Source organism: Cupressus sempervirens, chromosome 10 (genome assembly GCF_028749045.1).
Source record: "Cupressus sempervirens isolate cs-2001-9-10 chromosome 10, ASM2874904v1, whole genome shotgun sequence".
NCBI classification, from domain to species: Eukaryota; Viridiplantae; Streptophyta; class Pinopsida; order Cupressales; family Cupressaceae; genus Cupressus; species Cupressus sempervirens.
The window spans coordinates 381,944,711-381,971,699 of NC_143127.1; the positions used below are offsets into that span (position 1 = coordinate 381,944,711).

A 26,989-nucleotide genomic window follows, 5' to 3' on the forward strand; every position below is an offset into this window, starting at 1 on the left:
ATGCTAGTATCAAGGATGGATGCATCCCCATCTCCACTGTCTCTGACAATCTCGACCATGGACATCCTCAGATCACCAGACACCACAGCCTGTGACCTTACAGAATCTGGTAAAGATTGCAGTCGCTCTAACTCCATGGTCACTTCAGCCAAATGAAACTGTGACTCCTCAAAAGCCAATTGTGTACTCTCAAGAATCTCAGAAGTCACCTTGAGCTGCTGAGTAAGCTCACTCACTGCATCTTCCTTGGCTAATAATGCATCGTATGCTGTACACCCCCACTCCATAAGATAATCTCTGTCAGCTACCAACTGCATATAATTCTGTCTCAGAATTCGGATAGCCTCCCATAAAGAGTGGATCCTTGTCAAGGAAAGATAACTGCCTCCCTGCTCATCACTAGTAGGAGAACCCCATCCATAAACTGCTAACAACTGCAGAGCAACATCGAAATGCTGGCAAGCGATAGCAATGTCTCGCTCACTAACTCTCAGTTGACTAGACACATGATGGCACTGGCTAGACTGTCTCTTACAAACCTCCTCTGATGCACTGTCCAAAGGAGTATTCTCAAAGTTACTAGTCTCTAGAGTATCAACATCCACATCTTGCGAATCAACTCCAAAGCTCATATCAACATACGAAGTGTCAAAAACTGTAGCACCGCTATCCAATTCCTTTGTACCAAAAGAAACTGTCGAGGAAACTAAGTCCTCAAAACTGCCCATTGCATCCTCCTGGATGTCATCAATGCCAATATGATCCTAGGACTCATCTGTAAACACTGCCAAATATGAAAGATCATCAACACATTCCAGCAAGAATGGTTGACTGGATATATGAACAAAGCCCAACACTGGTGTATAAAAACTAATACCAATATCAGACAAGCTGCGGGCACAAGAAAGGACAACACCGTGCAATCTGCTAATCAAATCCATGATAGCACCCAAACAATCACTGCTACCAAAAAGTGATAAAGATCTCTAGTCAACTGAATCCCAAACACCAATATAACAATTTCGAGTCCATATCCGTAAACTAGAATCAGCTGGTAACTCAAGCAAACTCCTCACTTGAGTAATATGACTAATACCAACTAACTCCACATACCTGTCTGACACTGTCCCTGTATCCTGGATGTGAATGCAAGATGAACTCACAACATTATCAACGACCACATATGATCCGCCTACCGCAGGAAGCTGAGTATCAGGTGTGCAAGATGGTACTAAACTCAACTCTACGCCATGCTCATTCCCATGTCTTTCCAAGTCTTGTAATGCCAATGGAGTATTCACCAAGGAAGCTCGAGTGTCCTCAAGCTTGGGAGAAAGCTTGTCAACTTCCTTCTCCTTCCTCCTCAAGGCATCTGAATAGTCACCGGCAAGGCTAAGAAGATGGTCACGATCTGATAGAAGATGTAAATAACTCAACTTCATCGTTCCCATTCCTTTCCTAATCGCTTGTAAGTCAACACAAGAAGACTATGCCTGAACTCCCTTATGTCTGCCCTGTAACTGAATCATCCAGATGTGATCCTCTATCATATCCCGCATCCTGTCATGATGAGATAATGAAGTCACAATACTGTCTTTGCTCACCTTCAGCTGGCTGGACAAATCATGCAAAGTACTACCAACCTCAACCTCATGTGACAAAGCATCCAAATGTGCTTGGTACTCCCTCTCAGCAAAGCCATGAATACTCAATGTCTGCTCATCTCTACTAGGTATCTCACCATCGTGCACAACAACATCCTCAAAATCATCATCTAAACCCTCTACGCTGTAGTCACTGCCTGTTGTAACTAAACTATCTCGAGTACCTGTGACATCACCCTCTGACGACCTGTATACAACTGTCTCAACTGGAGTATCAAGTTGACCGTTACTATCAATCTACGTAATATCCTTTCCCACTACCTCCTGTGGCAAAGTAGAATTTGAGACCTTTGCGTGGCTGTAAGCTAGTTTCTCGAACTCCTCATGCAAGTTCTTGGTAATTGTGTCATCTGCCTTGTGAGAAGATTTGCCAAATAGAAATCCAGTCAACTTATCCACCTTAGCTGGGTTGGACAGCATGTCATTCATCAAACGGTGGTGCTTAACCAACTGTTCAGACATGTCATGGCTTATTTTCCTAAGTTCATCTCGAATGTCTAAATAACCATCCTTTCTACTGTTCCGACTCTGGATACTTTGTCTATCAATTGTCCAAGATCGTGTCCTCTAAGACTCTATACTATACTTGTCCATTTTGGATAAAGTATAGTGCTGATCACTCATACAAGACGGCTCTTACCCAACAGGATGGTAAGAAAACCGCTTTGATACCACTGTAATGACCCCTACCAATAGGCCACTAAAAACCTCTAATGCTAAACTAAGAAATTTTGTCAAACACTTGGCATGCAACTGAAGACTACTACTGAAAGTAAATGTTGAACATAGGAAATTGCTCAAAACCATATGCCCTTCATTTATCAACAATTTGCAACAATGCCATACATATTTCAGCCAATAATATGATCATCAAACCCTAGTTTGGCAATATAGATAATCTAAAAATTACAATACTCTTTCTCTTGCAAAATCCTAGCCTTCCTTTGATTCCAATAATGCTAAATGGCAAACAAAGACAAGTACAATCTAAAATAGTAAAGTGCTGAAGCTATATTTTGTACTCAGCTGAAAACATACATTTATCAGAAAATATGCCAAATGTCAAATGAGAAGTGAAGAACCTGATTGTAGATGGCTGTAATAATTTTTACCAATGCTGAAGTTGCCAACACCCACGCCAAAGTCACCCCAAATCTGAAAATGTACTTCCTTGCAAATTTTCGAAAATGTCTAGGAGTTTTGAAAAATTCCTTAAAAATAAATCATGGCATTTTGGAACTCTTAAATGCACCTATCTTTATCTCCTCGACGATAGAAATCCAATGCAAAAATACCCAGAATGATATGCTGAGTAATGAGGAAGATATGAACAAAAATGTGGTTCCAAAGCCCTATCCTGGTATTCTGAAAATTGGATCAGACTTGTAGCAAAAACGAACCAGCAGCTATAAATCTTTCCTCCACCACAATTAAGCCTTCTAAAGATGTCCTACAATCACTCCATGACTGAAAATGAATAGTCCTCAGAAAAAGCCCTCATTCTATAATTTTGGGTTTGCTGAAAGAAGCCTCCTAAAATTTCGGATCTGCTAAAAATGGCTTCCTATAATTTCAGACTTGCTAAAAACGGCCTCCTATAATTTCGGCCCTCTTAAAAATGCCTCCTGAAATGTTGAAAATGGCCTTAGGCCCAATGATGCCCTAACTAAAGTGACTGTAGTATCACCTCCAAATGTGCAACCCTTCAGAGGATATCTCACCCCCTCAGTTATGCAAATCCAAGGGAGACTCCGTTCCCAAAGACCTGAAACTACTTGGCTCCATAATAGACTGTGACTGAATCACAATCTGATGTCAAGGGAGAAAATACAAACTGGATGATCAAATGCAAAACCCATAGGGTCTATTTATTCACTTTTCAGTAGCTTCCTCTAGAAGTCACTTAAACATTCTAGAAGCATCCAAATATTCTTATGAAATAAAGCGCACTTTTATAAAATATTACTTTATAATAAAAAGTGCATCTCAACATCAAATTATAAAACTGGGCCCGAATAAAGTAACTTTACTTTATAACAAACGTAGGCCCACATCACTAATCAACTGTAAGGACAAAATATTGCCAAATAGTCGTTGGTCGATTCTCTCCACATCAGCACCAGTCTATGAGAACTTGTGATAGACTGATCTGACACGCTAAACGATGTCATAAAAAATGGGGACATGACACAAACATTCTGCTTCATTGTTTGTACCACCCCCCAACCTTTTTGTGTCTAGAGTGAGGATTCTACCATTCTCATCCCGGGCCACAAAACTGGACCTTGATGGTCCAGGGTTGTCTTTAGAGGTGCCATCAATATTAATCTTATTCAACCCCTTCTTAGGTGGATGCCACTTAATTTTATCCACTCTTGCCCACAGAGGTTTAACCCTCGAAGGCCCATTAATAAACCGTTTAGTACACACACGTGTATATATATATATAGTTTTATCAGTTTAATAATCTTTAAATAATATGTATTCAAATTCCACGTAAATATACCAAACATTCACATATGGATGAATCATGTATGATGATTAAAGCTAGAATCATTTATTTGATGTCTTTTAAATAAATAATATATAAATATATAATGCTTGTTAATGGGTTTTCTAGGGTTAATCCCACTACAAAAGATGTGATGTTCAATGGATGAAACTAGAGATGGGATGGATCAAGGTCAATTTTGATGGGTTTTCCAATGGTAACCTTGCTCCATTAGGGGCTGGATGCATGGCTTGGGATTTAGATTGAAATAGTTTGGTGATCAAAACAAAAAAATTGGCAAATGACATGAATAATAATGTTGTAGTTCAAGCAACTTTGTTAGCGGTGGATTTGGCATCAAGAATCAAGGTGGAGCAAGTACATTGAGAAGGTGACTCAGAGATCATTGTCAACACCATTGCCATTGGGCGTGCTCATTTATGGTGGATTGACAAAACCATTCAAACTATAAGGATGAAATTAGAAAGTTCTAAGAATTTGAAAGTATCACATATTTTCATGAGGGCAACAAATTGGATGCTTTACTATCTAAAATGACAATCCTATTTGTTGACAAAGTTGTCTTCAATATAGATGAAAATTTAGTGGAGTCGATTGTTGGTTTTACATTGATGACTTCACAAGGTGGTGTACGATTGATGTGAGTGGGTTTTTTGAGCACTTACCATGCATGTTTGAGAGGATGTTTGGATAGTGCATAGACAAAGATATCATAAATTGTGTAGTTTTTAAGAGTTTTTCATATTTGTCAAGTTGTTTTTGATTTTGATAAATGGTATTGGCAAAGTACGGTGGAGGTTGGCAAACTCAAGGTGAATATGGAGGTAAACTTCAAGGTTTAGAGCTTCAAAACAACGATTGTCCTTTCGGGGGCAATTTTCTGAAGGGTAGTTCAAAATCATTTTCTCTACAAATGACCCTTTCATTCTGATGTTGGTGCGGGTGTTGCTGGGTATGGATTTTATTGTTTCAAAATTCAAGTATTGTACAGACGCTGATGTTTCCTCAATGTTTAGTGCATGGGGTTTGGATATGGGCACTCATGTTGAAGTGAGACCCATTGTGGAGAGGTGGGAAGCTAGAGTAACAAGTTGGTTTGGAGCCAATTGTGAACTTGGCCAAGTTAGGTGTTGTCAGGTAATTTAAGTGTTATTAGTACTTATTAGTTGAAGGGTAGATAGTTGGGAATGGTCATGACGGTTGGTGCTCGCATCCCTTCGACCTTTATTGTCATGCCCAAAACTCTGGGCAAAAACACAACAATTTTTTTAAAAAGATAATAAACACATGTTCAGCACATACTAAATTGAATAAGTTATGGAAAGTTAAAATGAGATCGAAGTGAGTTTTCAGTTGTAATTCATAATGATGCAAAGTTGACATCTCAACCCTACCGCACCATGACGAAACCTTAGGTTTTAGTGCTACAGGAACACCTAGTTCGGGTTACATAATTTGGTTTGATAAAACTCTAGATTAAAGTGTGACATCATATTCAAGGGGACATTAGGGTTTCATAGTTCTTGGTTTAAAGTTGAATCAATATGTTTGACTCTACCTAAGACACATTAGGTTTGCCAAGATTCTATATATTCATTTTACAAGTTAAAACTATAGGTGTGCTGAATTGCATTTATACGTTGTTCTAGTAATATCTTAACACTGTCCCGATTTATAACCTAACTATTTAGAATTAAATCCATACATCTAAATATTCGTTATTAAATCGATTTCAATATCCATTTACCTTACAATAAAAAAACTATACCAATATCACTTATAAAATGCAACCCTTTAATACTTTTTAAATTTATCATTACATACTACTATCCTCACCTAATTTCTATCACCGAATTCTATTAAAATAAAAGCCAAACACAATTCTAAAAAAAAATCATTAAAATATTAACTATCCACATGAAGACAATTACTAACTAAAATAAGTTAATAACCTTACATGCCTAAGCATCTAGCCTCGTCACTACAAATTTAAAATACCTAATTTCAAACATCACCTTTATATTTAGACCTTTTTTGTAAGTACTAACCAAAATTACCAAATAAATTAAATCCAACTAAATTTAAACTAACCAACTATAATAATATTTACCAATTAAAGATTACTAACAAATCTAAACTTTACTAACCCAAAGTAATTTCCTAACATAACCCTAACTAACTAACTAATCCTAATAATTAAGCCTAACACACACCTACTCTACTTTCCCCCCCACATGGCAACTTGTCAAACTTTTTCCCCAAAGTCTTGGGGTGGTCCCCAATGCCTTTTCACTCTATCCCAAACCTGCATTTTTGCAGCCCAAGGTAATCATTGCCCTCCCCCCCTTGGTAAATGCATGAGTATGGAAAGAAATACTAGTAAGTTTGAATAACAAAAGAGTTTGTATTTAATATTTCAAAATTCTTTCCGACCTTTCACCAAAAGCTACGTCCAACATGGGGAGAGGAGAGGTGAGGTGGAGGTTAGGTGGGGTGTGACCTCATCCAAGTATATGAGGATTCATAAGTAAAAAGGTGAAGTTAGATAAAGAGAGGGGAGGCATTAAAGGTAAGAATGATGTTTTTTTTTGAAGTTTAAAAATTTGCCAAACCTTTTCCAACATCCACTTGTCCTACCAAGTCAAGTCCATGGTGGATACAAATCCACACATGACAAGGATGATGTTAGCACAATGGAGAGTAATTGAGTGCTTAGTTAAGGGTAAAGTTTTATAGGTGAGAGCTATTTGGAGAAAAAAGGTGGTCAACTGTAGATATTTTTGAAGGTTGATTTCAATTTCTTTATCTATTTCAATTTCTTTATTCAGTTATCTAATTTATTTAGGAAGCATCTTCAGAGAATATTCTCTGTTACAATGAGAATTAAAATTCTTTCCATACATTTTCTAGAGAGCATTTTAGCTCTCTTAAATAGATGAAATTTATAAGTTCTCTTTTCTCCTTTAAAGTGCTAGTTTTCCCATAGGAATTTTTAAATGGCATAGTGTTTTAATGTTTAGTCATTTTATTGAGTGGATTTGAAAATGCAATATTGATATAAATTTTATATCCAAGGTAGGAGTGAGTTTAGATGGTTTATATATATTACAACAGAAGGTAAAATTTGTTGGTATAATTAAATTTATACAAGCTAAGGTTTTAAGATGCGAGTAAGATGATCATATCTAAACCGAACATTGATTGTATCACATGAATTTATGGATGAATTATTACATCTATCCATTAAATAAATCATATATCCATATTCTATAATAAGAACTTTTGAATACAATGAATTAAAATGAAGATTTCATGGAAACAATAGAGAGTTTTCAACTTGAACTTTTGCAAGCAATATAATTGAAAGTAAGGTATGATTTACAATTTAATAACACTTGATCACATAACTTGCTTATTCCATACAATAACTGAATTTTTGATTTATCAATATTGAAATTACAACATTTAGACCATCTCTTTCATGATCATTCTCAATATGGATATACAATACAATAGGTGGTATAACAATGGAGAAACCTCCAATAACATGACATCAAGAACATTATTAGTGCTCCAAGAAAATCGGGATTGCTCCATCACGAGAACCTATCTAGACAATCTGCAAAACACAAAAGAACAACCATGGAGAGCTCACCTCCCATCCTATGCCCCGAAAGGCCACCTACCGGACTAGGAGTACTAGTAACCGACCGGGTGACATTCAAAATCCAAACACAATGACATGACACAACATATAATTTCCATCCAAGGTATGTGCAATAGGTTTCATAATGAACCTACGACTAGGGAGAAGGTGGATTTTTCTAGGTTGGAGATGTCAATCAAAAACACAAATCATATGCCTCTTCCAAGGCTACCAAATCACAAACTTCCATTTCTTTCTCTCCTTATTTCCCCAAAACAAACTCAGTTTTGCAAACTCAGTTTTGCAATGACAAGCAAGGGCCCATAACACCTTGCTTCCTCCCGCTTCTCATCATGAGAAGAAAATCTTCATTGACCTGGAGTTCAACTAAGCTCTTCTCCCATACATGGCCACTTCTACCTTATCCGAGGGTGAGTAATGCTAACACTCCCTTCATAGTTTCCCCAACAAAAAAAGGAAAAAAAAATGAAAAGAAAGCAAATAAAATCCACAATACTCATCCCTCACATGATACAACACACAAATACTACAATATGCAAGAATTTAACACATACAAGCAATGAACAAAGAGCACAACCATGGCAATGGAAAACCTACCTTCACAAAGGTTATGTCAATGAAATTTGAGATGAGCTAAATCCTCTTTTTCCTTTCGATTCCAAATTTAACTTCTCTAAATGTAGAAAATGGGTGAACACCTTCCAACTCTTCCTAGGGACTCTAAATAGCCTCTAAACTTATCTACCCAAAATAGCAATAACTCTAATCTTGACTTTAAGCCTCCTATGGTCTTCCCACTTGCCCCTATCATAAAGGAACCTCTTAACAAGAGTGTAAACTTGGTTAACCTCATGGAGATGGTCTATTTTCACAACAAAGGGAAATTGACATATTTTAGGGGTCATAAATGTTGCTAGGAAGTTCTAGAAGGGTGGAAAAGGTTCCCAACCCATACACATACCACTTGGACACTTGAATTACATTAATTTTAGCTTCTAGGATCAATTTATGACCTATACAAGTGGCTTGAAATATTTGATCTTCAAAATCCCTAAGGATGTAACCTTTCCACTAACCCTAATTAAGGGGAACTAATTCAGGTTACTAACTAATCAGTCTTAGATTAACGGGTTACTCTGCTAACCCTACATTGACATGTCGACACACATATGCATATAATGAGTGTCAAATGACACCATAATATTTACTTTTACATAACATTCGACACGTTACAAATTACAGAATGATACACATACGTTCAAATTACGATACAAATTAAACACTAGACAACAAGGTTCGAATCACTTTATTGGATTCAACCTTAGTCTTATAGTTTGCACATAGGGTCAATTACCAATTCTCTGATTAATTCCATGGTTAAGTACTCTGCACACTCAGTTTGAATATCAATAGTTCGATAACATCACATTCATATATTTAAACCATATTCGCATAATCACATTGATCAAAATATTAAAACATCCATTTAAATAACCTGTCTCATTTCTACAAACATATTTAATCATCACAAATCTCATAATTGAATCATCATAACATATTCATCAATTCGAATTAAAATACAGAAATAATCATCATAATGATACGTATACCCAAAACATCATAAACATCATCAATAAATCATACTAAACCATTTGAATGCATATATCCTAATCATCAAGGTACCGAAATTAACATCATCATCATAAGGTGAAACACCTCATATCATCGCTAGTACAAATCAATGTTTAAACAGTCAAACAATGTAATAAGTCTCGAATCACGGAGTATCAAAACATGAATGTATCAACTGATCTCAATTTCCATTAGGACACCTAAACCATAAAATGTTAATTCATATCCATCATTATAATTATTATACATAAGATAGCCATAATTTATCATGATGTCCTCTACATGGTTGCTAACAAGAACAACGACATTTCCCCATACCATTGCCTTGTTGTGCTCATATATCCATTCAAATCTCTTATAAAGGATTTAACAGAGAAGTTCATATTTAAATAAGTACATATGACGAGGGGTCTTACATTTATATATGTCAAATACTTGCATCCGATAGACATCATTATGATGGTTGGCATTGTCTTGTTTTTAATGAGTACTTTGTTGTGAAATAAATACAAGAATACTAAAAAATGTAACATAAAATAGTATATCAGAGAACTCACAGTTCCTTTATAGTAATCCCATCAATTGCTTTACAATGTATAACAACAAAGGTTTCAACAACAACACAACAATACCAACCACCATAGTGATGTCTATTAGATGCAAGTACATGACATATATAAAGGTCAAAGGGAAATGAGCTACTAATAACACTTAATTAACGACAACATCAAGGGTTGGATCCATTGATACCAGAGGAGACCGGATTGGCATCCTAGAATACGCTCACCATGTTCATCCTTTCTTTTTGTGGGGGGTAGTGGAGAACAAAGATCAAAGAAGAATCGAGGCAAAAAGGTAAAGTTAACAAAAACCTTCTCAAGTTCAAAATGGTAGATTTTTGGAGGCAAATTCTAGTTGTTGGCTAAGGCAGAGCTATGATGCTAGAGTGGGCCAAGGTGGTAGATGATGTGGGCATGGTCGTGGGAGGAATAATCCTTGAAGAATGAATGCTGGTGGGTGGTTTTGCACAGTGTGGTGGTCTCAACTTTGACATTCCGGTTGCTTGTGTGCGGTTTGACATTGTGTTAAGTGGTCAAGCAACATTTTGGTTCAATCTTGTTCTTTTGCTTTGATTATATACCATTTGCATTGTATATGTGTATAGGTAAATGATATGGGCATGGTCGTGGGAGGAATAAGCCTTGAAGAATGAATGTTGGTGGGTAGTTTTACACAGTGTGGTGGTCTCAACTTTGACGTGTTGGTTGCTTGTGTGCGGTTTGACATTGTGCTCGTTCCCCAATTGGTCGAGCAACATTTTGGTTCAATCTTGTTTTTTGTTTTGATTATATTCCATTTGCATTGTAATGTGTATTGGTAAATGATGTGGGCGTGGTCGTGGGAGGAATAATCCTTGAAGAGTGAATGCTGGTGGGTAGTTTTGCACATTGTGGTGGTCTCAACTTTGACGTTCTAGTTGCTTGTGTGCAGTTTGACATTGTGTTTGTTCTCCAAGTGGTTGAGCAACATTTTGGTTCAATCTTGTTTTTTGTTTTGATTATATTTTATTTGCATTGTATTTGTGTATAGGTGAATTTGGATAGTGAATTGCTACATTGTATGCATTGGATGATATGTCCTTGATGTTGAGGGCTTGTAGCTTCTAGGGTTTTGAAAATGGATGCCATATGTGCAATATGTATGTAATTGAGGACAGCGTGGCTGGTTAGGGTAGCAGCTGATGCTCTATTCTGTTTTGTAAGTTGAACACTTTGTACTATTTTAATAATAAACAAAATATTTTGCTGACCAATATACATACATACATACATATATATATATATATATATATATATATATATATATATATAATATAATTAAATAGCAAGTAATAATAATCTAGTCTTAGTAAATCTTTTACTTTTAGCAAAAGTTTAATCATGAGGTCCATTCTGCCCTTAGCCCAGATGGTATTGGAGGATGTGTCGCACTAGTGTATAAGCCACGTTAAAAAGTTGACCTAGTGCATTGCGGTTTATAGTGGGTGCTATACCTGATTCCTACAAACTAAAAAAATGAAAAAATACTTTGGTACTAGAAGTTTATTGCTTTTCTGAAGGGTTTAATGGAAATACAATTTTTTCATAATAGGAATATTGTAATACATAATAAGATAATCATATCTTAATAATATTTTAATTTGGATTACAATATAATTTTTTTAAAGTGGAATAATGAACAAATATGATATCTTTCAGTGTACTTGTAACTTTACCTATACTCCTCTCAAGATGGGTATGCTAGTTATAATATTTGATTGTTATTGTAGATAATGCAAAGATTTAAATCTAGATATCTAATGACACATGTTCTTTGGAGTGTCAAAGAAAGGGCCAGGTCTCAGGAACAAGGGTGCAAATATAAAATAAAATTAATTTTGAGAACTCAATTACATTGCAAGAATGAAATCTATGGTTTAACTCTTAAACCATATGTTATTATACATGAGCACAAGACACAAGGATTTCCTGTCTTATTCTTTTCTTGTTTTAGGTTACACAGAGAAGCAAAGGACACACATAAAGGAGTCCTTATTCTTTAAACATCATGAAACAAGGATTTCATTTTTGTAGTATTTATTTTAGGTCACATGAAGTATAGGGGTGAATGGTAGGCAAAAGATGAAATCTTAATTTGACCATTATTAATTTGCTATTTATGCAAGTTTGCATATAAACAATAAAAAAAGTTGATATATACATTTAGAACTTGAAGGACATTTTGTGATAAATGTGAAATTAAATACCAATATGCTGTTTTTAGGGTTGTCTAAATGCCATTAGCTTCTTTGGAATTTTTTTTATATGTGTAACTGAACCAAAACGTAAAATTATCACATAATAATATTTATCAGATTTAGCCATTTGGAAGTGAACAGTTAAATAAAAAATGCAAATCCCTTAAGATGAAATGTCATTGCTCACCTTGAAGGCTCGAAGGCTTCTGGCTTGATGAATGTTTTAAAAACTGTCTTGTCACTTGCTCTACCTTTTGCTATTGCTCTTCCTCTTGCTAATGCTCTCACAGTCTCACTTTTGTTGCCTTGCATGCACTCATCTTGTTATGCAATTGTTGCATTTGTAGCCTTCCTCCATGCTTCCAAGTTTTGATAGTGAGCTGGAATGAGTGTAAGTTGAATTTGTAGTTTTTATGGTATTGCTTAGGGTCTGTCTTGTACAATAAGAAAAATGTTTTTTTTGAACTGCATTTTGGATGTGATTTAAACAAGGGATGGTTGACCATCTCAAAAAAATTTGAGGGACTTTGGGGAGTTTCCTCGAACTCTCAATTGTGTCCTGATTTCCCCCAATATCTTCATTAGGAGATGTATCTTGGGGACATCTACTTGGTTGCACTAGTAACAATTGAATTATAAAATGTATGCTCTAAAATCTATAAGTTTATCATACTACTATTACGTAAGTTAAACAAACAAATTAAATTTCAAATATATTGCAATGGCATGGACTAGTCATTATACAACACTTGTTTGATTTATTGTTTTTGAGTCTTTCTTGTTTGCCTTATCTCTTGAAAGTATTTTTGATTATATGAGTTAAAGCATTCAAAGCACAGAGATATTCTTAACTACAGTTGACATAGAAGCATCGTAAGATAGACACTTCCATTAATGTCCATGGTACATAGTGGCTTTGAATAAGAATTAGTTTGTAGTTATCACTATAAAACACTTGTTTGACCTATCGTTTTGAGTCTTGCTAGTTTTCTTCATCACTTTAAAGTATTTTGATAACCTAAGTCAAGAATTTAAAGCACAGAGATATTCTTAACTAGATTTGATGTAGAAGCATGGAACGATAGACTCTTGCATTTACTTTGTTTCAGTGTCTATACATGTTGCATTAATGTCCATGCTATATAGTGGTTTCAAATCTGTATTGGTTTGAAAAATTATTAGAAGCTATCCCATTCAATGACCAGGTTGGCCTTGGTGCACTTGGGAATAGAAAATAGCATAGCTTTGTGACTCTAAATGCACAACACTCAAAATATAATGCATCTGTTTATCTTAACATTGGAAATAGAAAAGAGCTGAGGTTGTTCTCAGTACACTAGGCCTTGTGTAATGATAATTGGCCTGAGTAATATAAAGTATCACAAATCAAAGAATATTATAGATACCCATATTGCTTAGGGAGTTTTAACTGAGTCGCTTTTCTCTTGAAGCATAGGTGTACTTTGTTTACTTGTGTCAAAGATTACCATGTACTTTTTGATTATTCTTGTAGTAGAGCATTAATACGAGTCAATTGCTGTTGGTTAAAGATATTTGAGTGCCTAATTTTGCACGCAATTGAACAAGTTCAGTTATTTTCCATGTGATCTGTATGATACCATGTGCTAGTAGACTGAATGTTTTTTCTATAATACATTTGTATTATTGTAGGACTTCCTGAAAATTGTCTCATCATTCAAACAGTCTTACCAAGAAACGCTTTACCAGCTTTATTTGAAGGTGAGTTGTGTATGCTACCTGAACTATTTAGAAATAATCTGAAACATCATTTTTTTTGATTCACTACTTCTATTCGTTTGACAGAGAAGTGTTGATTCTTCTTTAAAATGAAATATATGGTACATTCTGTAGACAGTTTTGCATGCAATGGCATTATGGTTCTAGTTTGTATTTGACTGCTAATCTACAAAACTGTAAAAAAAGAAATCAACAATTTGTGGCTTATGTGACTTCTACAATTTATTTTCTAACCAGACATATCTCTTTTTGTTCTTAAACTACAGATAATTGCTTCTATGCATGAGAATATACAGGTATGCTTATGCATCACATTATTTTTATTGTTCTCGTTTCTTTTGTGCTCTATAGTATACGTTTATTCAATGGAATCAAGATGCTTGTACTTTCTTAATCACATTTCATAAAACTAGTAATCTTGAGCCATTTGTACAATTCAATTAATGGTTGGAACATGTTGTTCAACTTTTTACATCTCATGGCATCAATAGAGATTATCATATATCTCCTGTGTTATAGGCTAGTTAGAATTCACCGATGGCATGTCATCAATTCTTGTGAGCCACACATCCATTATGAGCATAATTATATTCAATGATGACAACAAAGAGCCAATAGGGGCTGTGGGTCCCCTGTCCAAAGTTGATCTAGCAAAGACCATTCAAGGTCGTAAACCACCAGATATTAACCCATAAATCCTTCTATATAGCCATATCAGGAATTAGACTGTTCATTGCATTTTAACTAAAGTAATATTGCTACTTAAATCTGCCACAGTAGATTAATGCATGAACTTTGGCTATCTGTTGTCAACTGTCTAAAGTTGCATATTCTTTATAGCCACCTCATGTTCTACAATTACTTTTCAAAAATAATCAAAGTGAGATTTCAGGGGCCAGAAATCCCCTGTGCAGTTAAAGTCGACAAAAAGTTGATATTATCAATAAATATAGCCAGAAATAAGGGAATCACTGCATTTTTGGTAAAGTTCTATATCTTATTTGTTAGTATTAAATATCATTGGAAACTATTTTCTTATACTTTGAAGTTAGCATAGTAATAAGTGTTATCAAAATTTTCAGATTTCATCAGCAGAATAAACAGTCCAGCAAGCAGCAGAAAAGAATAGGTGATATTGTTTTATTAAATATCAGACGTATAAATTAGGAAGATTGCAGTTTCTTGCAAACATATCATTCCTGTAATGTCCCCCACTTAAGTCGAAATTTAATAAAATAAAATAAAATAATAGTAAATAAAAATTATAAAAACAATTTATCACTAATTATATTATCATCAAATTAATGAAATATAATTAAGTAATAAAATATTAAAATATAAATAGATCTATACAATTCGATTGCATATTGACATTGTACGCCAACACTTAGTAAGGGTTAAATTGCTCGAGGACAAGCAATCTGAGGAAGGGTGGACTGTCATGTCCCCTACTTTCTTATAGTAGAATTTAATGAATAAATTGATAAAATATATCAGTAATAAATTTTATATTCAAAATAATAAGAGAAAGATAAGATATAAAATAGTAATGAACATAATAATATTGTTACATCAGTCATTATTGATATAATATATTATATTATAATAATAATATAATATATTACAATAATATGATTAGAACATCAAATATATGATTATATCTGAATTTTTATTATAATAAAAGAAAATATGTTATCAAATAATATTATTAATAAATAAACATAATGAAATATATATGAATGATATAATTAGAAAACACAAATATTAACCAATAATCAAGGTATTAATATAATAATATCAGTTAATAATTAATCTATATTATAAGTGACTCTAAGAATAGTCACGACTGTTCAGGAAAAGATGAATATTTGTAGGGAAGAAGAAAAGATAAGTGGGGGCGGGTTTCATGGAATTTTCAATAACAAAAGGTCAGACATATTAACTACGGAGCACCCTAGTAAGAGGATGGAGCACAATCTGCAAATCAGCCACATATAAGGAAAGACCAGATAATCTGATTTACTACCTCATGATCTACTCCATGTTGGCATTCAACTCTGCAAGATATAGACCTGATTGGGCACAAGGACAATAAGAAACAATACAAGGCATCAACAATGCAGGAATAGAATACGCAGGATTACTTGCCATACAGTCATGGCAGAAATTACAGACCAATCATTAGAATGAAGACACCGCAAGAGAGAGTCGGAAAGGATATGGAGGATCTAATCAGCAGATACAAGGAGATGGGAAGATATGATGTGGAGAATGGCCACAAAGAGACGTTTGAACAAGGAGGAGATTACAGGCAGCAAAGAGCATACAAGGAGCAGTTGACACATAAGCAACCTGATAGCTCTATATGCTATGCTCAGCAAGTGCAGTAGTACGCGAATAGAACAAAGAACTTACAGACATAGAACAATATAATAGACACTTTTATTGCTAAACATGATATGTGTGATAAATGACAGAGTCGTCTGCAATAGGAAGTCTATGGTAGAAATTTTTAGAACTGCCTGAACATACTACGGAGCTCGTAATTACATATGGAAGTCAGAGGAATAGATTGGTAACGAGAAGAGTAGAGGGCAGTGTTGAATAGATGGTTTTCATCAGCCACTTTCATTGAGCGAAGATGAAAATCAGAGACAACATCATTCATAAAATATAATCAGGGAAGACGGGGGAAATTTTAGGAAGCAGAGAATAGATTCTGAGCGTTGACAGTAGCAGCGAACAGCACTCAGTCCCAAACAAAGATGTACTGTATATATTCTGTGTAAAATTCAGTGAAGTTTATATATCTTCAGTAGTTTATAGTGTACACCCATGTGTATAGATAGTCAAACACTGTCAGAAATAATCAGATAAATATGAGGAGAAAATAAACTGAACATGGGAGATGACATAGATAAAAAAAAAAAAATATATATATATATATATATATTACAAAGACAGTGATGTAATACGATGGAGAGATATGAAGTAGAGAAAATAGCGATCAAAGTTGACCCTTTTGCAGTCCGTAGATAAAGAAAAATAGGAAAGACATTCCCAGTCAGCGACAAAGAAGCAGTAGCTAGCCTGAACAATTCAGCGAAGAGAAGACATTATTTATTATTGATTCAATTTCTTCCTATGTGCATCATCCTATCTGAATAAATCAGTTGCGAAGGTGTAAGTCTATATACAAGATGGTACATTTAGTTAAAAGCAATAGTATATAGAAGAGACAACGTCAGATGCTTTATCAAAGTTTTTAAATAAAGGAAAAGAGATCATGTATTTCATCATTTAAGGAAGTTAGTTTATTCGAGAGTGTTGAACTATATGATGAGGATTATAAATATTGGATGATTATAAATTAGAAGATATCAAGGATTACCAACACAAATGCATACATACTTGGTCATCTCATTTTTGGTTGCACTAGAAATATCAGTCTTAGCTATTCAGTGTGTCATACACAAGTAATATCATACAGTTTTAACAAAATTAGTAAACTATAACTGGTTTTGTAAGGGAACTGTCTAAAGTTCTTAAACAACCGGTCAAGGGACATCATAATTCCACAGAAATTAAAAACTCAAGTTGATCAAATAATACAAAATATTCCCAGACATGATAGTGATGCATGTCCGTGGAAGTTGAAATGAACAGCTGGATAAGGGCAAACTTACAGGAAAACTGAAAAAGTTCGTTGGATTTATTTGATTTTGGTATCCCTGCTTGTTACAGTCATAACTTCTAGCCCGTTTTTTGAAGTTCAAAGTGCATATATGTATAGAAAAGCTAGTTTATAAACTAAACAATTAGGGTTGAACTGTTGCATAAGCAAGGTACAATAGTGGCATTGCCAAAGTTCATTTTATAGAGCCTAAAAATGCAAAATACAATATGTAGAATGTACACAAAAAAATGTTCTGTCCAAAACTTGCACCTGGATGTTTGAGATGCCAGATCAAGTTTGTTAATGGACACCCCAATATTAAAATATGGTGTTTCTTTCCTTATATACCAAATAGATCATCGCTGGTTCAAACTCCTACAGGGATCTTAGAAAGCTGCTTTTTCCTTTATGTGGCTTACAGTGATCAAGGACAGGTGGACTGTGGAAGTGATGCAAGAGAAGTTAAGCTTTTTGAGAATCCAGATCCAAGCTTTTGTGTTGAAATCACATTTTCAGAAGTAAATATTATGATGAGTGAATTTTTCTTGTCCATGACAGAGAATATACCTGTTAGGATCTTTATCTCTCAAAATTCCAGCTTGTTTTGCATTAAGTTTTATTTTGATGTGAACCCAAGGGAAGAACTAGCGTTTGATAAGCCTGGTGGAGTCCAAAATATACTGGCCGCAAAGTCTCCACTTTGTAGAGGCAATGTTTATGTGCTGCTCTATGATGTTGGAGTCATACCAGAAATGAAGATAAAAAACAAACAAAATAAATGAACAAAAAAGTCAGCAAATTATCCTGGGAAAACTCTCCTACTTGAGGGAGAAAAACTGAACCACAAATGTGTCACTTACATATTAATGAAAGAGCAGAATACTGTTTTGCAATGCCTAAAACTGAAGAAATGATCATCGTCCTATGATCTGCGGACAATAGATGAAATACCCATTGGATACAATCACTCAGCAAAGAATATTGAATCAGCAACTTGAGTGCTCCTACATATAGATCGCCATACATCAAAGAACATCTATCTATGTATATCTATACGAATCCCTACAGGAAGAGTATATAAAATTACCTTGACTCTTCATTGTCTTGCTGCTACAAAGTGAAGACCCTTCGTGGAAGGAGCTCAAGCCATTGCAGATACGATCAAAATTCTTGAAGGTATCAGAGGAATTGAAGAGATGCTGCATGACTTGATTGTATCTTTGAGTTAGGAAGCTAATACCTTGAAAGAAATTGAGTGATTGGGATGAGATCACCAAATCTGATTTGGACACCATGGTCACATGTGATATTGTTCCATCTTGTGAAATGTTCTACAGATGCCACAGACTCATAGGCTATAAAGAAGAAACACTCAGAATACTTGTAACAAAGTTGTAGGCAGCCTTAGAAGGTTGTCAAGCAATAGAAATTGGGATTATGTGCGTCTTGGAACAAATGGGATGTTAGGTTCTTGATGAGCATGATAATTTGGTTGCAATTGAAGAAATGACTTCAAAATATACAATCAAAGTTAATGCTGATTTAGATTCTGAAGATTTTGATTCTCATACAATGAATAAGTTTGCTTTGTATAAATCCTTAACAAAGCACTTACAAGATTCTCTTGCGGCAAATTGCAAAGTTGTGAAATCAACATATGTCGATGGTGTGAGAATTGAAGCTATATCAAAGACAATGGAGATTTCAGATCTTCCTACAGTGCGTGATGTCATCATCAAGTTCAAGGCACTTAAAAATAATTCTTAGGGTTGTTTCACTTCTTTTCCATCTTTCTTCTTTATTTTACATTTGTAGATTGAAGAGGATGTATTACATGAAAATGTGTAATTACATGTAATACGATTTATATGTTCGTATGACGTGTAATCCAATAATTTCTCTTGTTAGTTAGACCGGGTCAAAGTTGGCTGAGTTGCTCCTACTTTTTCCTCCTTTTTCTCAATTCCTTTGCCTATATAAAGGAGTGCCCTCTCATTGTAAAAATCATCTATTATTGTATGCAAGAGAGCTCTGGAGAAATTGTGCAAGCATAACTTTGATTGTGTAGTGCTATTTTGAAAGAAAAGTGAATACAAAGAAACAATTGAAGCTGAACTTTGATTGAGTGCAATTGTTACTTGTGCAACTTAGAAGCTTTGACTGTGATTTGCATTTGTTATGTTCGATTCATGTGTTTTTCCCTTCTTGATAATTGAGTATATAGAGTTAGGAAGCAATTGGAGTTGAAGCTTTGATTGGGAGCGGCTATGGAGACATATAGACTAAGAGCTTTGACTATAGCTTGTATCTCTTTTTTAAATTCACAAAAATAGTTAGAATTCTTTACTTTTGGAAGTCTTTGTGCCCCAACAGTAAAGATTATTCTTATAGCGTAGATTAAGACCAGACTTATAGCCAAATTGTTACGCTTTCAGCTAGCCTTTGAGTTAGTGTTAGTTTATCGGTATCACCATTTACAACTCTAGATAGAAGTGTAATTCAAGGTTTCATCTTGCCCATTACTCGGTCCGTGGGTAAGTGGATTCTTTTTTGAAAGCTAAGAGGAAAGAATATTGGTAATACCCTTTCTAATATCTCAACTTCTTGCTTACCTTGAGTTGATCCAAGGAACAGTGAGAAGGGGCAGCCTTCCCTTTAAAGTAGGAGAGACTCTGTCTCACACGCTGTGGCTAGTCATCCTATTTTGTGATTGGATTTTACTCAAAACTGTTAGTTACAAAATAACCACCCAACACCCCTGTCATGGAATCTCTCAACATGACACCCACAATAGCTACACCCATTTGTGGAAAAGAGTTAATCACAAAATATCTCAACATTATAACATCATGGAATCACTCACACGATGTCAACCATGGTGACTCCCATGTGTGGAAAGAAGCATATACACAAGTGCCCATCATGAAATCACTCAATGTGATCTTGTCATGGAATCTCTCAGCATGATGTCCACCATGGCTAGTTCCATGTGTGGAAAGAGCACATCTCTAAAGCACTTTTACCTTATATTTTCCATCTTAGGGAAATATGCATTACAAGGGCTCTCACCTCATATTTCTCTCTCACAAAGAAATATACATTACAAGGGCTTTCACCTCATATTTCTCCCTCACAAAGAAATATACATTACAAGGGCTTTCACTTCATATTTCTCCCTCACAGAGAAATATACATTACAACAAATCTTCATGATGATGCTTCTCCCTCTGAAGCTCCAAGTACTTGCATTAACCTCTTGACCTCCTCGTTCAAGATTCCCTACAATGCTTGCCTTAGAGGAATGGTTTTTAATGCACACCTTTGAAACTTTTGACATGCTAGATTCCTGAACTATCCTCCTCGACCTCATCCAAGATCACCCTATTTTGAACAAGTTTGTAGAGCTACCAATGTCAAGTCTAGATTGAGTGTGTAATTCTGTTCTTTGCTATTGAAGATTTTAATTCTTTTCAAAGGACTTTAGCACCTGGCCTTGCAACAATGTTACTCATTTACTTGACTTTGTGCACAATAGTTGTGTGTATTGTGTGGTGTTGCACATGGCTATAGACCATACATGTGTGATGTTTGGGGACATCTACACCATAAGAAATGCTGCCATATACGTGCAACACTCGTTAACCTTTGTGCCACATGACATGATACTTACGAGTTTGAGATTTGGTGCCATACATACAACCCTTGATGACATTTGCATCACATGATATGATACCGTATGGGTTTGAGATTTGGCATCATCCCATCCACATATTGCATGCAATTGTACACATTGGATTCTTGTCAACATCTACTTGTAGCCTAACTCACTACCTTGTTGATATCCTATGTGTAATTTTATACTTTGTACATCATGCATAGTTAGGGAGGATTCAATAGATTCACATCCTAACCTATACAAATATTTTGCTTATTCTTTCAAAATAGAATGACATTTCTTCCATAGGACCTGCACCTATTGAATGCCTATTTGCTTTGCCTTTTTTTTTTCCCTTTCATTGGCATATTTTTGACTTTGTTTGGTACTAGGTCATACCCAAGGTTCATCTATGAGTTGGTTGGGATTCTAATCATTGGTACCAGAGCTAATTTTTTTCTTCATGCCTATTCAAATGCACACATAACAACTAAAGGAGAATGATACATTGAGTTTAGTTTTTGAGAATTCCAACAAACGCTAGAAGGAAAAAAATGGCCTATGACGTGTACCTAATGTCTTTGTAAACATTGAAGGATGCAAAGTGCTGCCTTGGAAACATGGCACTGTGGACCGGCACTTTAAGATCCCCCACACCTTATTTCTTGTTATTATAAATCGATGTACCAAACAAAGCCTCTTTAAATTTACAAAGGCGATGTTTTTAAATGAAACACTCATGAAATGAAAATAGAAAAGGAAACTTACTAAAGCAATTGAGATGACCATTAAAGAAACAATATTTTAATACCCTCCCTTAATGTTCATCATTCCACCAAGCTTACAAAAGACAATTTGCAAGTCTTTTGGTCACAACTCCATAAAAGGCTGTCCCCTCTTGGTCACAAATGCAAAGAGGAGGCTGCCTCTTCTTTAGAACACTTTTGCAAAATGAGCCTACTATAAAGGTCCTTGCTTCTGCAAAACTTTTGGAAATGACCATGATAACCAAAACCCATCCAACATGATGTCGGGAAACAAAAAACTACCCCTCATTGAAGCCAAGGACACCGAGAGTATCTTCTAAAAACTAAAACCACGATTTTGAGGAAAAAATTGATAGACCCTTGTGTAGACCATTGGCCCAATAACTCTAGGTGTAATCAAGAACAATTGTAGGAAATCACAATTTTTGTGGAAAAATAAACGCCAAACTCTCTAATGCCTTTTTTCAAACAAAAATGAAAACCCATAAATGATTTTGAGTAGAAAATTGTAGAAATCGAGCATTAAAACATCAACGAGTGGTTGAGACAAAACTTGAGATAGGGTGTAAGAATTTGCCTAAGGGCAAAATTCACCCAAGAACCAAGAACTCAAACACAAGCACACAGTAGACCAAAGAGAGAGAGAGTATGATCAGAATAATAATGTATTCAATAATTGATGCATGAGAGTACACTAGGAGTCCCTGAATATAAAGGCCTCAGGAGAGCTTCTAGAATGCATAGAAGTTAGCATCATGAAGTGTCATACAACCAAGCACATGTCCACCAGATATGGATTTTCCTCCATTAAGCACGGAAGTAAGTGCGGTGATGAGAGGATAAGCCTACAAGGGTGGGACACGCAAAACAGTGTTGTAGACACCATGTGCTCAAATAGAGGTGCATACACTTGTGTTGTCAACATGACAACTCACAAGGTTGCACAAACTCCTAAGTGTCTCATAAATAAAAATAATAAAATAATGCAATATAATTAAATAATGCATTAACCTAAGTAAACTTAAGTAAGTGTAAATAGTAAAGTACGTATTTACACCAACCCCCCCCCTTAAGTGCAAGTTAGGGGAATGCCCTGAAGCTTACGAACTAGGATGAAGATGCATAATGGGTCCCGGCTACTAGGCCATGTAAGGTACCCATGTACATAATGAAATGCAATCTCCCATAAAGCAGGGAAAGAGGGAAAACCTCATGGGAAAAACCCTCTCCCAAAAAGAGAGATAAGAGAGGATGCATCGATGGATGGAGTAATCAAGACCCCCCCATTACGACATACATCCAGTATATACAAAAGAGAATGAAAGAAGGAAGAGAGACAGAATAGGCTCCCCACCCCCCAAAAGAAGAATGCCAATAGGTGAAAGCTCCTCCAAGGAAGAAGTTGGTCCATGAATGCAGAAAGGTGTTCCTCCCCTTAGGAAGAAACAATGCCCAAGGTACAGTCCTGAAGATGTGTGCTAGCCCTGAAACCTGCTCAAGTATCCCTGTACTGATGTTGAAGTTCACCCCTTCCAACTGTGCTGAAAAGAATGAATGCAGATCTGTCAAGGATGTTTGTTGAACCTGTTCCACTGAACCATCTGCCTCCTCTACTGACAAAGAGACCTCCACTAATTGCTGTTCATAAGGATCCACAATCACGCCAACTTGTTCAGATTGATCATGTAGAGAATGGACATGAGGCTCAGAGTGAGCCTTCGCAACAACTGTAGAAGAATCATCATCAATGAGAAGATGTATGTCCTCAAGTCTGTCTCCCAAGTCAAATGAAACTGGAGCTGGAAGACGAGATGTACCATGCTGAGATGGACCTTTCACTGTGGCAATGTAAGCATGTGGACTGGACTGATGTGACCTCTCACTGTAACTGTTGATAGAAGCCCACGTGTCTGAACCTGTTGAAGCACTATCGCTGGTGTCACTATCAGTTTCCACTGTGTATGAAGTGCAGAGAGGAGTAGAGGATAAGCTGGGAGACTTTCCTCAAAATGAACATCCTTCTCCACAAAAATCTCATGAGTCTCTGGATCCATAAGTCTGTAAGCCTTCACATTGTCTTCATAACCAATAAAGGTACAAGGCTTAGGTGTCGGTGCCTTGCAACTCCTGGAAGATAGGTTTGCCCATGCTGGACAACCGAAGACTCTAAGGTGACTCATAACTGGTTTTCTGCCGCACCATGCCTCAAAAGGAGTCTTGCCATCTAAGGCTAGATGAGGAGACCTATTATGTGAGTAGCACTGCTAATGGCTTCAACTTCTAATGTAGGATCAAGAGACTTGGCCTTAATCATGCAACTTGCCATGGTCTTGAGAGTCCTAATCCTCATAGCTGCAACATCTGTCTTGTGCGGACTGAATGCGGGTGAGTTTTGAAGATCAATGCCCTCAATTCTGCAAAAGTTCTTAAGTCTTTTGTCAACATATCTGTTCTCATTGTCCACCCTTAATACTTTGATGGCTTTCCTTGACTTGTGTTCAACATGAGCCTTGAAGTCTTGAAGCTTGTGAACTACTTCATTCTTATGATGAAGGAAGAAGACCCAAGTGAATCTTGAAAAGTCATCAACAAATGCGAGTATGTAGCGGCCTTGGCTGACTAAAGTCACTGCAAACGGTCCTGCTAATACCATGTGAACTAGCTGAAGAACAACTGGAGCTCGAGAAGACTTCCCTTTATCATACTTCTCCTTGAGATTCATATCCACTGAACAAGATGAACACTCTCCCTTAGAAAAGCTGATGTTAGGTAGACCTTTGACCATGTGTTTTGAGCAAAGTTGCTGAAGAGAGCGGAAGTCAAGGTGACCAAACCGCTCATGCCATAAGTTGTTTGAAGTGGTAGAGTGAGTTAACAAGGCTTGAGAAGAACTCTTAGGCACAAAATGGGAGAAGGAATAAAGCCTCCTGTCATCATTGACTTTCCCAACTGCTACCAATGAATCATCTTTTAGACTTCGCACCATCACTGAATCAGGAAGGAACTCAACCTTATGACCATCTCCTAGGTGAGTGATTTGGTAAACTGATAGGAGATTGGAGCTTAGATTGGGAACATAGAGAACATCTTTGAATTCCCCATCTTCCATTTCTACATGTCCTTTCCCTTCAACTTCCATTTTTGCATCATCTCCCACAAAGATGTGTGGTACCTGTGACTGCTTCAATGAAGAAAAGTCTTGCTTTGAAGAACCCATGTGGTAAGAGGCACCTGAATCAAGTATGCATTCCGAAGAAGAATTTGAGTTTGCCATAAGTGCTTGACCTTTACCCTTCGAAGAGGTTGGAGTTGAATCCTTGGAAGTACCTGGCACTTGAATCTTATTCTTCTTGAGTAGATTTTCTAACTCATCGATTCTTTTTGTCTTGCAATGATGCTCGTCATGATTTGGCTTTTTGCAGTATGCACAAAAGAGTTTGTCCTTCTTGTCATTAGTCCCTTTCTTGTTTGAAAAAGAACCGCCTTGTTGAGAGGAGTCATGTTGTGTCTCAGATTGTGTTTTCTGCTTCCACTGCTTCTTGTTGTTGTTGCTTTTTCCCCCTTGACTAGATTTCTGACCATCACTAGCCACTAAGGCTTTGGTCTTAGATAACTTGAGAAGTCCAAAATCCACCAAGTGAGATTGTTCAATAATCAACATGTCTGCAAATCCATCAAAGGAAGGCTTCTAGTAAGCAGATCCCATGGTCAACTTGTGAGTATTAAAACTCGAAACAAGGTTGCAATTTTAGTAGGTAGTTTTTTCAGGATGTGATGTATCAATCTATCATCCTTTATGGGATTTCCACAATCGTTTAGTAGTGCCCTATACTCATTGACTTTGATGAGATAATCCTGAATTGTGTCATAATTTTTAGGATCTAAGAGAGGTAGATCATCTTCAATCTGAAATCCCTTTTCTTCATCCACTTTACCATACAATTGTTCAAGTTTATCCCAAGCTTCCTTAGATTCTGAACAATTTTTAATTTGAAAGAGAAGATCCCCATTTACACAACTTCTAATTACTCCTAAAGCTTGTCGGTCTTGACTTGTCCAATCAATGAGTTCTTTAGCATTAGTAGGTTTGGTAATTGTACCATCAACATACAAACTATGTCCTTTTTCCATTAATCTACTCCATGCAATATCTTTCCATGTAGAATAGTTGCGTGAAGTTAGAGGAGGACATTTAAAACCCATGCTGCAGAAATGAAAGAGCACAAAATAGAGAGATACAAAAAAACACAGTACTCACCCCCCCTTTTCACTCAATCAAAAGACCCCTCCAAAAAAAGATGCTTTGGCACTTTATAAGTAGTGCATTTACAATGGGTCACTTGTCAAAATGAACAAAGTGGTCTTTCTAATTTTGCTTTTACAACTGCCTTATGAGGCTTAAATCTGTCACTCAAGCACTGTAGCTTAGATTTACAACAATTCTGAAAAGAATGAAAGCTATACAATGCCAAAGAAGGCCTAATTCTGAAAGTGAGAAATTTGTCCACACAACCCTAGAATCTGACTTCAGATCTGGAAAGTAGACAAAAAAATACGCACTTTAAAAAAAAATAGAACCTGAAAAAGTGACCAGATGTGCCCGTACGGAGCTTCTGAAGTTGCAAAACACAGGATTATGCAGGTACAGTCGCCAAAAAATGCAAATTCTGCAAAATTTGTGCACCAAAACCAGAAAACAACACCACCATTAGAAAATTTAGAAAATTCAACCTGATTTCAAAAAAAATTGCACCTGAATCAGAGTTTGGATGACGAAGATACGAGCTCACAAAGTTAGGCTGCCAAACTGAAAAGCAATACGGAGAGGGGTCTGGAGGAGAAACTCTGAAGTTAAATTTGA

The 26,989-nt window shown here is 36.0% G+C and overlaps 1 protein-coding gene across 6 annotated transcripts in view; it reads left to right on the forward strand.

The window, feature by feature from the left end:
- The window catches only part of LOC149534269 (uncharacterized), a 100,757-nt gene that overhangs the window by 12,681 nt on the left and 61,087 nt on the right, over nucleotides 1–26,989 (forward strand). For 5 of the 6 annotated variants that reach the window (XM_089806793.1, XM_089806796.1, XM_089806798.1 and 2 more), the window contains exons 3-4: nucleotides 13,944–14,012; nucleotides 14,297–14,326. In XM_089806793.1, coding sequence (XP_089662919.1) covers nucleotides 13,944–14,012; nucleotides 14,297–14,326 — 99 coding nt within the window. The remainder of the gene's footprint in view (nucleotides 1–13,943; nucleotides 14,013–14,296; nucleotides 14,327–26,989) is intronic. The other variant, XM_089806797.1, reaches the window with a different exon arrangement.